Below are 13782 nucleotides of genomic sequence, written 5' to 3' on the forward strand. Positions count from 1 at the left end.
GGGAAGGGAGCACGGTGCATGCCATGGCCGCCAAGTATGGAAGGGGACGCGCCTTCCATGGCCATGGATCTCGCCTTCCATGGTCGTGGATCTCACCTTCCATGTCCACATCGGGTGCCCGCATGCACGCGCGTCCGGGGTCGAGCGAGCGTGCGGGCCACCGGGAGGGGTCAGGTCGGGCGCGGGGACGCGTGCAAGCGGGCGGCGGCGCGGGGGCGCGTGGGGCTGGCGGGGGCACGGTGAAGCCGGGTGGACGCCCTCGGTAGCTACTTATGGTGTAGTAGAGATTTACAGTAGGGGTTCTCCCCTCCTGGACTTTCAATAAAAATGTGAGAGCCTCGTTGTTTAGGCCGACATAAGATACATGATGGCCCTCCCGATCGATTCTGGTGACATAAGGCATTACTACTAAGTGCTTGTTCAGTTATGTCTGTATTGAAGTGGAGTGAGGGTGGCCTAAAGAGGGACAAGACTGAACAGATATAAAAGTCCCTAAAAATACGTCATGATCAACTTGCTATACTACTTAAATAAATATAGCCCTAATAGCATTAGAGTGCCGGCACTACTTAATGATATCCCTTCCGATCGTTGTTCTTACCCATTTCACGCCATGAATCATTGCTACTTAAAGAAGCGCGGGCCCATCAGAAAACCTGCAAAGACAACTTCGTGGCGTGCACGTAGCAGCAGTGCACTGTGCAGCAGCCCCTTCAACCTTCATCCCTGTTCGTGCAGTCGGTGTCCTCCATACACCACGTGCACTGTTTCCCTCTCACTGCCACCGGGGCCTACGGCGCATAGCGAAATCCAAGGGCCCTCTTCTTCGACACATTCTCCTCTCAGAGGGATGACTTGAAAAGACGTCGTTGCCCTTGGAACAGCCTCGTATTCTCTTCCTCATACCTCGCGCGTTAAAAAACCTCCTTCGTCTCCTGGTCTGTGTCCCACACTCCTATCCTTCTCGCCTTCGACTGCCCAGAGCGCCCAGCGCCCGCGACGCTTCTAGAACACGCGACGCGGGCGAGCGCGCTGGCGGGTGGGCGAGGCAAAACTAAGGAGGCGGGAGGGGCGGCGATGCGGGGCAGGTGACGCTGCGGCGCGGCGTGGGGGATGGTGGCGGCGGAGGGTGGGCCCGGCGGGGCCGTCGAGGAGGGCGTCGGGGAGAGCTCGTCCCCGCCGCGCGAGGACGCCGTCCCAGCGCCCGCCGGCTCCGGCGGGAGCGGGGGCAGCGGAGGCGCCCGCGAAATCTGTGCCCAGGTGCTCGACCGCCTCGTCGCCGACGGCTACGCGGAGGCGTCCGACCCCGAGTTCCGCGACAGGCTCGCCGCCCATTTCGGCCGGCTCCCGCACAGGTGCTGATCCATTACCTCGGCCTGCCGCATCCTAGGCCTTCGCTTGCCGTGGTGTAGGCTTTACATGCCCTGGTTGCGGAAATCTGTGCTCATTGTTTCGGTCAAGGAGGGTAGCGTGCTCGTTTCGGGTTTCAGATTTTGGGTGTCGGCATGGCGAAGCTTAGTGGTGAGCTTCGTTTTAGGTGTGAATTTTTGTATCATGTTGACCTTTTGGTTAGCTTCCGTGCTCTCACTGCTGCTTCCGTGTTTGATGTGCTAAGAGACTGTTGTTTGACTTGGCAATTGGATCGGACATCACTCGGTACTGTTTGCTTGAGGACTGGATGAATTTACAATTTTACACTACTTTAGTGTTCGAACGGTACCTAGCAGCCATGCCTGGCTCGATGTTGATCTGGTGTGCTCTGTGATTAAGCTAACGTTGGAAGTAAATGGAGTGAGCAGGGTTTCTTAGAATCATCTGCTGGCTCACACCCTTCCGGAAAAAAAGGAAAGCTTTCATCCTCGTTCTGAACTGTTGTCTTTACCTGTATAAAAAGTGAAATTCCAAAGCGTCTCTTTTAGATCTATAGCCGCAAAATTTCTCAAGATAGTAAATATGCTTACAAACAAATATGTTCCAGATCGTAGCGTGGATTAACAATTGCATACTAGCCCTTAGTCTTGTAGTTATCCCTTATTCCCTTGTATTGAACACATAGTCAGTCTTATCCCTTAGTCTTGTAGCTTGCCTCTGTATTCTTCCCGGGTGGGGTAGACTGGTAGTTCACTTTTATCATATTCAAAGGAAGCTGGTAGCTGCAGTCTCTGTTTCCACATTAGGATTGCTATATGACAATTAATTAATTCTTCCGTTGTCTTACTTGTATAATCAATTAATCATGAAGCTAACAATAACATTGGTTCTTCTTTTGTTTTCTCATACCGTAGCTATCAGCTGGATATCAATGTTGACAAAGCATCCGATGTCTTGGTCCACCAGAACGTCTTAGCGGAAGCAAAGGATCCTGATAGGCGCCCTGCATTCTATGTCCGTTTCTTGAGGGTAAAGTTCTGCAATAAACTACTATCTGCTATATGATAGCAGTAGCTACTTTAGTGGCTAGTGGTTTCAATTTATTTTATTGTTACCGAAGTTTAGTTTCGGAAAAGAACAGGAAAGCTAAACCTCACTCAAGTGATTTGAAGCCTCCCCTCACTCGATTTTTTTTTCAGTCAATCAATGAACGCCACAACGGTGGCTTCACCAACCCCTTTGAAACTAGGGTCAGGGTTGGGGGTTTGGGCCTTACCTGTGGCCTCCGGGCTTAGAGGGATTGCGGGGAGCTTCCCAGCCCAGCGCTGGATGGTATGGCAAGGCTGCCACGGGGTTGTTGATTGCCATGGTGGCGGACTGTTGGTGTGGAGGCGGTATCAAGCTTCAATTGTTTAGGGGCGGTGTCAGTGGAGAGCTGGGTGGGAAGCCTGTTTGGTGGACGAGGACGAAGTTGACTGGATTTGATGAAGAAGGTGCTGACGGTGGAGGGAGGGACACAGGGAGTTTACTGCCGGGCTGTGGTGGAAGGGGACTTAGTATGCAGCCATGCATGCATCTGGCTTGTGGCAGTGCGTGTGGATAGGTGGCGAGCTGGGATAGGAAGTGGATAAGGGAGAGAGAGCCAGAGAGGTTTGATCTTAGCCACCCATTTTAGTCCAATAGTAAAAAGGAATAAAGTGATGGTAGGCTTCAAGTCACCTGATTGCTGTATAGATGGATCTGAAAAAAAATGCTAGTGCTACTGCCAGTTATCAGATGCCATATTCCTCGCTGTGAACAAACAAAGTGCCATCTGCAGCAGCCGTTTATTGCCAAATGAATACATACATGGTTGTAACTATAACTCAGCTTGTGTGCCACAAGCGATTTTTGATAGTTTGTTGTATATTTTTTAAGTATGAAGGATAAGTTAGATTGAGAAACATTATTAGTTACCATAAGAGGTAGAAAGAATTTCAATTCCCAAGTTTATGTTAGGGTATCTTTTTTGGGTGATTATGTGGGAATTCATCTAAAAGATACTGTATTTTAAGAGGAATTGAGTTTGTTCTCTTGTTTTGTGGGTGCTAAACTGCTAAGATGTATGTACAGTACTCTTAAGTACTTAACAACTTCTTGCAAAATGTGAACAAGGGAGAGAGTGACTGGCTTTGACTGATAAATCATTCCTAAATACAGGGTCTGAAACCTACCCTGAGCTGAGCCCAACAGCTCACCACTAACTTTTCTGTTTATGTGATTTATATTTTTCGATTAGGTATTACACGATTTTTATTCTTTACAGGCAATTCATATAATGTTTTAATGTTTGATTGGTCTAGTATTTTAGGGATTAGGAAGAGAGGTCTATTAGATTCTGATTTTATCTTTTCTTTCATCTCTTATCAAGGCTAAATGTTTTCCCATGCATTAATGCTTGCTTATCTATAGTATCACCAATAGAAATTGGAGTTATCAAATTGACTCTAAACTTTGATCAAAGATTGAAGATATGGATTCAGCATACGACTCCGATGCATCTGAAGAAGGGGATGATGATGGTGATGATCTCTCTGTAAGGTAGATGCCTATGAAATGTGCTGCTTCCAAAGACTTTGAGGATCCCCAAATTGAATGCTACAATGCTAGTAACATAGTAACATGTGGCACATTGCCCTCTGTAGTGTGTACTAAAAACCTTGCCTTGCACTGTTTTCACTTCACTTAAGTTATAATTCTTCCACACGCTGGTTGAGTGGTTATATATATTAGATCTTTATGTTCTAGGATACTTGTAACACAATTATTAGAGTACTTCCTCGGTTCCAAATTATAGTTCACTTTGGCTTTATCCTATGTCAAACTTCTCTAGTAGTCTAGTGACCAAGTTTTTTTTAGAAAAAAATGCATAAACATTTACATCATCATTTTTCCCTGAATACACAGGAGAGCTGCACATCTTTGTATTATAGAGAGAAAGGGATCAGCCCCTTACATGAACACCACCACCTCACTCCGCGCTGAGCTATGAGGGGTTAGAACTTAGAAGGAACAAAATATAGTTTGTACTAAATAAAAAACCAAGGGTGAGACTGACCAAAACACACAAGCTAGATTATCCAAATATGTTTTGACAGCACATTGATTTGGACTCATAGATGCATATTTTTTGTAAAAACATTCGTGGCGGGGGGGGGGGGGGGGGGTAATATTATGCATGTGAAAAGAAACATCAGATATGCTATATACTGAACACAAAAAAACAGTAAGTGTATTCAACATTAGGAGGTGCAAATAAACTTTACTTAATTATTTTAAGATTCTAATGCTACAGACAAGTTGATGTTCCTAAATTCATGGAGGATCGAAGTCCTATTAGTTTTATTTTTTTCTGTGCGCATAAAATGCATCTTTTAGTTAATTATATAATATTTTTGAAAAGGTGCAACTCAAAAACCCTGGCGCAACATTTAACTTGGCCTAATGAGCAATGTCCAGCCTTTGTACGCCATAGTTGCCTGTTTCCTTTACCTTCTAAATATTGCAAAGGCTGTGAGCCTGCGACCCTTTGAATACTAACATGTGTTGGAAACTTGGATTCAGTGAGTCACACAGATCAAACATGTTGACCTCTGTACAAAAGTACACATTGACTTCTGTAGTCTGCATCAGATAAACAAGCAGATGCAGAATAGAGATACTTCTCTCATGTATGCCTGAAGAAATCCATCTCAAGTAGCTTCTAGTTCTGTACCCCCCCAAAAAATCCCTCTGTGCTTGCAATTGCATGAATAACTATGACATGTACAAGACAAATGTTTCACACAACTTTATTTGTCAATGCATTAATCTTGACTGTATATTTCACAGGCAGGGCACACCATATACTCACATTCATGAGATAGTTTTCTCCACAATCGATAAGCCAAAGCTCCTTAGTCAGGTCAGCAATTTTGTGTACCTTTTAAATTATCCTCAAGTTTTGATACACATTTAAGATACCAAGATGTTATACCATTTTTCTAATCAATATACAAAGCTTTACCACTAATGTTGTCATGCTCGTTTTTATATTAGATATCCTGTAGTCTAATTTGAGGACTTCTAGTTAATTTTTATCCTAATAAAGGAAGACTTGGTACGGTGGTGAGAGTTGTCTCAATGAGAGTATTGTTTTCAAGTCGAACGACTTGCTAGTCATTTTGGCTGACCGACTTGGGCGATTAGTCACGATTCGTCCAAACCGATTTGGACGAAATCGCGATTAATCGGACGACTTGAAAACAGGTTGTGGGTTCGAAGCAGCCTCTCTGCATTTGTGGGGGGAAGGCTTGCCTGGGTCTATCCTTTCCCCAGACCCCACTCTGAATTGAATGATGTATTAGATTGTACACACTATGTTGCACATAATTGGTCCTTTTATTCACAGCACATCATCTAACTAAACAATTCTTGCCAGCTATCTGCATTGCTATCTGACATTGGATTGAACATCAGAGAAGCACATGTTTTCTCTACCCATGATGGCTATTCTCTTGATGTTTTTGTTGTTGATGGCTGGCCTGTTCAGGTAATATGTTAGACCTTTATCTTGGTATTAATTGAATTGTTGAGATCTATGTGTTGTGGCTGTTCCTAGACTTAACCCTACCAAACAAGTTATAAAAAAACTACCAAACTTGCTTGAGACTTAAAAGGATTTGTGAGGGCATCCTTAACAATGTTCTCTGACCCATGAAATTGGTATAGTTTATTCTGGTGCAAGTAAATTATCTAGCCATGCACAGTTACATGATAACCTATGTGAAACAACAAGCCTCATGGAATATCATTTACACATCTGCAAATTTCTTCGTGAGGCACTAATCCTTCCCAACATCCTACTTACAAATTTGGTAGAAACTTTTTTGCGGCCTGCGTTACCTTGTTTAATACATGCACAAGGTCGGTTAGTTGTAGGGATGCAAGGGGTTCGATCTGAATTCTGCTCCACTTAACCAACCTAAACAACATCTTATGGTCCACACATCATTTGTAAGTAAAGGTTCGATCTGAATTCTGCTCCACTTAACCAACCTAAACGACATCTTATGGTCCACACATCATTTGTAAGTAAACAGAACTAGGATTGAGTCAAGAAGGCATCCAACATACTTAATAGGGATTAACAAACTGTCTTGTTGTTTTGCATTAAGTATGCACAACTTTGCCAAAATATTGTGATTCATCATCAATCTCTGAATCCCCCCTCTGAAAAACTCCGAATGAACATGACCTTATTTTCTATTTAAGTACGGATCTATATTTCTACCAGCACCCATAGCACCTATGTCAATTGATCATCTAATGCATCCGATATTGAACTGAAATACTCAGAGGGGGAGGCAGCGGAGGGAGATACAAAGAAGGGGAAGTCAAACACGTCGAAGACAACGTGACGAGAGACAAGGACGCGGTGAGTGGAGAGGTCCATACACCGGTACCCCTTGTGATTAGGGGAGTACCCAAGGAAGACACAATGAGTGGAACGGGGCACAAGCTTATGAGGGGCAGTGGCGGAGAGACTAGGATAGCAGGTGCACCAAAAAAACGAAGGTGATCGTAGGAGGGAGAGGTGCCAAAGAGAGCAAAGTAAGGGGTGGGGTGAGGAACCGCCTTGGTGGGGAGGCGGTTGAGCAGATAGGTAGCGGCGGCCAGCCCCTTGGCCTAGTAGCGGGGGAAGGAAGGTCTGGAACAGCAGGGAACACATGACGTTGTTCGTGGTGCGGATCATGCGTTCAACTCGACTGTTCTGAGAAGAGGTGTAGGGGCACGACATCCTCAGTTGAGTGCCGTGGGAGAGGAAGAAGGAACGGGAGGTGGAGTTGTCAAACTCCCTCCCGGTGTCACATTGGACCGCTCGGACGATGCGTCCAAACTGAGTGGAGACCCAAGCGAAGAAGTGATAAAGGGTGGGGAACGTATCAGACTTCAAGCGCAAGGGAAAAGTCCACAAGTAATGGGAGTGGTCATCCAAAATGAGCAGATAATATTTATTGCCAGAAACACTGAGTACAGGGGATGTCCAGACATCACAGTGGACTAGATCAAAATTGCTTGCTGCCCTAGAAGAGGAAGAAAAAGGAAATTGACATGTCTACCTAGCTGACAGGCATGACACAAGTGATCAAAAGAACCCCGACTACAAGAGATGATAGAACTGCTAGACAACTTCGACATCACATCACGCCCGAGATGGCTAAGGTGGCGGTGCCAAGTGATGGAGGCAGCAGCGGTCAAAGCATGCGGGGTGGAGGTCGATGAAGAGGAGGCAGGCAGGCAGGCGAAGGGTGTAGAGCGGCCCGGAGTTGTCACAACGCGCGGGAAGTGTCCTGGTAGCAAGATCCTTCACATACAAGCAAAAGAGATCAAACTCCATAGAACAAGAGTTATCAGTAGTAAATTGACGAATAGAAAGGAGTCTGAATGATGTTGGGGGCAACAAGAACGTTGTTGAGGCGAAAGGAGCCGGGAAGGACCGTATCACCTATTGAGGTGACGTGGTTGACCGACTCATCCGATGACGATGAAGGGAGAGAGGGATGAGGAGGATGAGTGGCAGATAAAGTACCGGCGTCAGGGGTGGTGTGGTAGGAAGCATCGGAGTCAGCCACCTAGTCCGAGACCGAGGTGGGCAGAGCGAGAGTCATCGTGCTGAAGGACCCATCAAGAGACTGTGTGTCCCACCAGCCACCCAAGGGCCCCACGAGGGCGCAGGAGAGGTGGGCAGGGGAGTCAGGAGACCTGACTGGAGGTGAGGTATTGCCGGGGTCGCCGGAAGTGCCAACGGAGGTGGAGTGGCGTAGAAGGTTGGCTGAGGGGCCGTCGGGCATGGTGGAGGAGGGCCCGCAGGTGGTCCAGGCCACATGGAGATGGAGCCGGTCCACGGGTTGTAGAAGGATGGCCAGGAGCCATGGCTCCGAGCCGCAGGAGAACTACTAGGACCACCCACGCGACCACGACCGCCTTGGCGACGATGACGACCATCGCCAGAGGTGGTAGTCGAGCGAGGGGCATCGGAGGGCGGTGGAGGAGTGCTCTGCCGAGGGGGCATCTCCCCGGAGGTAGGACGGGGGGGCCGCAGGGCCTGCTCTCCGGGGTGGGCACTGTAGAGAGATGTCGTGGCATCGGTGGTGGTGGCGCCGTAGTCATAAGTTCCTCGAGCAGAAGATCATCGCGAACTCGAGCGAAGGACGAGAATGAGGTGATCCGCGTGAGGATGGCCCGCTGGTGCGCGTAGCGGGACTGAGCCTGTGCAGTTGGTTGAGAATGAGCGTCTCATCTGACCGGGGAGCCGAGGTCACTGATGGAATTTGCCACGGTCTTCATCCGCCGTCAATACTCAGTGGAGAGATCTGCCTGGACAAGTTGGCGGAAAGCGGTGTCCAGGTGGAGAATCTGGACCTAGTGGTTGTCGAGGAACTTGGCCTCGATAGCAACCCAGGCCTGGCGAGCGGTCCCCCCCGCTCGCGGACGTTGTCCTGCATCTCGACCTTGAGAGTGCCGAGGATCCAGGTCAGGACAACACTGTCCATCCAGGACTAGGCGTGCGTCGACACCACCGCGTCGGTGAGGACGTGGTCGTCGAGGGCGTAGCGGTGGAGGGTCAGCAGGACTTGATCATGCCAGCAAGTGTACTGGGCCGAGTCAGGGGGAAGGACGACGGAGACCAGAGCCCGAATGCTGGGAAGTCCCGCTGCCTGAGCATGGAGACTGACGATGATCGACGTGTCAGGGGCATCGTCATCGGCGTCGTGCACTGAGTAGGAGGCATCGCCCGGGATACTAGCAAGCGGATGAGGGGTATCGACAAGCTGGCGCTCGAGGGCATCGACGACCACACGTTCCTGCTCCCAAGCACAGGTGGCGAGGAGGACATCGATGACGTCAAGAGTACGTGGACGTTGAGAGGTGGTGAGCACTGATGAGTGGTTGTAGACGGGAGGTGGGATGTCGAACCCCTCGCGAGCCCGGGCAGGGTGGGAGTGCCATGACCTGCACTCAGGTACGGGAAGTGTGGGGCCAGGAGCTTGGCGCGATGAGCGGCAACATCATGGGTCGTGGGTGCGGCGTCCTGTAGCGCAGCTGCGTAGAGGGCGGTGAGGGACGCAGGAGGGGTCGAGTACTCGTCGTTGGGAAGCGCGTCAGGAAGCATACCGAGACCGCCGGTGAAGAGGTCGGTTGTTGCAGTGTCGGTGGGCTCGCCGGGGATAACACCAGAGAAGGGGATCTCGCGGCGGCGCTGGTAGGGGAGGCATTGTTGGCGGCGGCGCATGCAGGGAGCACGCCAGCAGCATGGTGAGGACGGATGTGGTGTCGGGGGCCGGAGTGGTGGCGTTGGCGGCAGTGAGGACGAGGCTGGGGCGGGGGAAGAACCCCCCCGGCAGCCCCCATGCGCACGGTTGGTGGCCAAACATGGCGTCGGTGGCGAGGACGGCCGTGGCAGCGGCTGGGCGGCCCGCGGCTGGGAGGCCGCACTGGAGGGGCACGCGATGGGGGAGGCCGGGGAGGGGTGCGCAGCAGGCCGCGCCAGGGGAGGTGGCCGGCGGCGGAGGCTCCGCCGCCATGGACCGCGCCGGGAAAAGGCCAGCGGCAGAACTGTAGCCGGCTAGCCGGTGCTATAGTGGCGGCGAGATTGGGAAAGGAAGGAGACTAACCTAGTTCTGGTACCATATTGAACTGAAAACCTTAACCCTAAACAGGGTTGGGTGTTATATTTATAACAGAGATATTGGGCCTAGCCCATTACACAACAGCCCAATACACGGGATAAACACAATAACTCTAACATCCGATCCCAAGCCTAGTGATCAACACTTGTAGCAGGCTCAGCGAGGGTCTAATCCTCTTAACAGAAATTTGATGGAAAATGACCATTTGCCCCCATTGACTACAATTACCTATGCTCTTTCACATCGTTAAAATAGGTTAGCGAGTGCCAAAGTTGCATTAACTGCAGCCATGTTTTGTTCTCTTTACTTATGTTTTGGAACCGCGACTCCCAGGTATGGGTAATGAGACTTTGTAAAATGGCAGGAGTATCCATATTTTTCACTTGCCCCTCCGGAAATGCTGACTCACATATTTATTATTAGGATGCTGATGGTTTGCACAAAGCACTGGAAGCATCCATTCTAAGAAATGAGGTAATTTCTGAACTATTCATATACAGATGCAAACTATAATTGATTAAGTATTAGACAGGCAAGTTTTGCTTTAATTTTGGTTTATGCAGGATCTGGTTTGTAGGGTTCCATAGCCCAAACTTAAAACACTTTGGCTTGTTTCTTCTCAACGCAGGGTTCATGGTCTGGTTCATCTCATTCCTCAGCCGCTGAAAGAACACTGCCCTTCCAAGTTAAAGGTGGTGAGTGGGAAATCGACAAACGACTTCTGAAGATGGGAGGGATGGTTGCTTCTGGTTCTTGTGGGGACTTGTGAGTTCAGTTTATAGTTTTGATGAGTTAGTTTCTATATTCAGTAGCGCTTTCTTATTTTGTTATGTTTATCTGAAGGTATCACGGGACTTACCTTGGTGAGGATGTAGCTGTTAAAGTTATAAGAGCTGAGCATTTGAATAAGAATGTTTGGAACGAGTTTACGCAAGAAGTATATATACTAAGGTATCTAATTTTTGTGGGATCACTTGTGACTTTTGTGATGTAGTTGAATGTCCTATATTCTACTTGCAATTGGTTGAAATAATTTAATGGTGAATGATTTGCTTTCATCTTCCACACTTTTCAGAGAAGTTCAACATAAAAATGTTGTGCGATTCATTGGTGCATGCACAAAACCACCCCAATTTTGCATAATTACAGGTGAGATTTCTGGCAGCATCTGGTGTCTCGTGGAAACCTACAAAGAACTATTTGTCGTACAGAAAATCTGACATGAAACATGTGCAATGCAAAGCCCTACTTGTTCATAGTATTGGCCTATTGTAACTTCAGCTTTCTAGGATTGCTAGTAACCTGCTGAAAATATTTTTAGCCTCGCTTTTTAACCAATATAAAAACAACTCGATCTGCGGAGGTAAGAATCTCTAACCAACTCAGGACCTCAATAGTGCTACTCAGACCACCTAACCAACTCAGCTAGAGGCCCTTTCGCCTTCTTAACCAATATCATTGTAGGTTTTAGTATTTTCCTCTTGTAATACTCTTTGAACCCTTTTTTAATTACCTTGCAGAATACATGTCTGGAGGAAGCCTATATGACTTTGTGCACAAGCAGCATAATGTTCTAAACCTCAGGACTTTATTAAAGTTTGCAGTTGATGTATGCCGAGGGATGTGCTACTTGCATGAAAGGGGTATCATCCATAGAGACTTGAAGACTGCAAACCTTCTAATGGACAAAGATCATGTATGAACTATTTAGCAATTTACACTTCTTTCATAAGGGAAAATGAGATGAAATGAATACTGGTAGTGAAAATTGAGGATTTGCCGCCTCTAATTGTGTGTATCTTCTATATTGGGGCCTGAGGCCATGTGCCATACAATTTAATAACTAATGTTAATTGAAAAAATATTACTCCAGCTGATCAATGATTTTGTTGTTTGTTTCTCTAGGTTGTGAAAGTGGCTGATTTTGGTGTAGCTCGGTTCCAGGATCAAGGAGGTGTCATGACAGCTGAAACTGGAACATACAGATGGATGGCACCTGAGGTACGGCTCTATTTGCTGGAACAGTATGATTGTATATTAGAAGTTTATAACTTTGGCGATATAGAAACTCAGACCTTATGAACGTTGGTAGTTTCAGAAGCAAGCTGCTGATAGAAGCTTTTCAGTGTGATTCTATATTAAACTTTCCTGGAATAGAACCTTTTGAATGCATGGAACACTTAATTGTTGACAGGGTTGCCCAAATGTGGTATAGAAATATAGAATGCTCATACCCAGTAAAGGTTTACAAGTAAACAAGATATGGAGACGGCGACCAAAATTTCTGTTTCCATTTTTGTCGGATTTCATTATTACAGTGGATCTATGAAACGATTGTGCATTTGCAACTTATAGTGACTAGTAAAGAGAGAGAGAAACGTCAAATACCTTTCTGATAAATATTTGGTGCCACATCGTAGGTTATAAACCATCAACCCTATGATAACAAAGCAGATGTTTTCAGCTTTGCTATTGTCATCTGGGAGCTGATAACGTCTAAGGTATTGTTGCCCTTTTTTTTTTGTTATGGTCATAGGTTATTTGTTGTTGCAATTGCTGGATCCTGACAATTCTCAATCTCTGGTGTTCGCAGATCCCGTATGAAAGCATGACCCCTCTCCAAGCGGCTGTAGGTGTGAGACAGGTGGGTAAAGAAAGAGTAGGCGTTGTAGCATCTTATATGCTACGTGAACTGTGCTAAACGTACTGTCATACCAGGGATTGCGCCCAGGACTTCCAAAGAAGACGCATCCAAAGGTATTGGACTTGATGCAGAGATGCTGGGAAGCAGACCCATCTGCCCGGCCTGCTTTCCCAGACATTTTAGCCGAACTGGAGGATCTTTTGGCACAGGTTCAGGTATTTCCAAGCTCCCATATTTAACGCTTTGGAGAAAGAAACCCTTACCATGCCCCATTCTATCTTTAGTTGTGCACTTGTGCTATCATATTAACACTGGAATGTTCTCTGCTCTTTGGACAGGGAACACCGGGAAAGACGGCCCATGCTCCATCAAATAACTCGAACACGAAAGATTAACCCCCATGCACACATACCTGACGTTTTTCTGAATTCAGTGATCTGCCATGTTTAGGATTCGAGTCGCTAATTACGAGGAATGTAGCATATCGATTTTTTTCCCTGGATGGTTTTGCTTGTGTACATTTGAACAATCTTCTTGGGGCCTATTTTTTATGGTCACCTCATTGTTCTTACATAGGGGAAATTGGCTCGAGCGTTTGGGAGGATTACGTATTATGACAACGGCTGATAATTTACCGCCTACAACATGGGTGGATATTTTTCATGCATTATTATCCCAGTAGCTGCCATTCCAAGAAAGGCATAATGCTTTACTCGCCTTAGGTTCCTTTTGGAATGGACACTGGCGTGTTCAGCTCCAGTGGTCAAAGCACCACTCCCTCCCGTTTAGACCTTGTTCGATTGTTTCCATTATAGATTACATGAGATTAGAAAAAAATTATGAAAGATTTTGGCTTGTTTAGGATTTAAATTCACTCAATTCCACCTAATCAAGGGAACGTTTAGACCTTGTTCGGTTGTTTCCATTATAGATTACATGAGATTAGAAAAAAATTATGAAAGATTTTGGCTTGTTTAGGATTTAAATTCACTCAATTCTACCTAATCAAGGGAACGAAGCTCTCATCAGAGATGCAAGGAATAAGGAATTAGAAGA

The 13782-nt window shown here is 46.9% G+C and overlaps 1 protein-coding gene across 1 annotated transcript; it reads left to right on the forward strand.

Moving 5' to 3' along the window:
- The first annotated feature begins 935 nt into the window (after positions 1–935).
- LOC100273787 (putative ACT-domain containing protein kinase family protein) lies at positions 936–13394 on the forward strand. The gene is made up of 15 exons (NM_001148189.3): positions 936–1355; positions 2286–2400; positions 3875–3951; positions 5242–5314; positions 5831–5941; positions 10506–10556; positions 10711–10847; positions 10926–11033; positions 11158–11231; positions 11603–11778; positions 11988–12083; positions 12503–12583; positions 12676–12726; positions 12801–12941; positions 13065–13394. The coding sequence occupies exons 1-15, from the start codon at positions 1114–1116 to the stop codon at positions 13119–13121; spliced, it is 1590 nt and encodes a 529-aa protein (NP_001141661.2). The 5' UTR covers positions 936–1113; the 3' UTR covers positions 13122–13394.
- Positions 13395–13782: the final 388 nt, after the last annotated feature.

The sequence above is a fragment of the Zea mays genome, chromosome 10, assembly GCF_902167145.1.
Source record: "Zea mays cultivar B73 chromosome 10, Zm-B73-REFERENCE-NAM-5.0, whole genome shotgun sequence".
Lineage (NCBI taxonomy): Eukaryota > Viridiplantae > Streptophyta > Magnoliopsida > Poales > Poaceae > Zea > Zea mays.

Bases quoted from the DNA above. Each gene is read 5' to 3' on its own strand.
- LOC100273787 (NM_001148189.3), top strand. From the start codon at position 1,114: ATGGTGGCGGCGGAGGGTGGGCCCGGCGGGGCCGTCGAGGAGGGCGTC. The intron at 11,034-11,157 runs GTATCTAATTTT...CACACTTTTCAG, and splicing joins CAAGAAGTATATATACTAAG to AGAAGTTCAACATAAAAATG. The intron at 11,232-11,602 runs GTGAGATTTCTG...ATTACCTTGCAG, and splicing joins CCAATTTTGCATAATTACAG to AATACATGTCTGGAGGAAGC.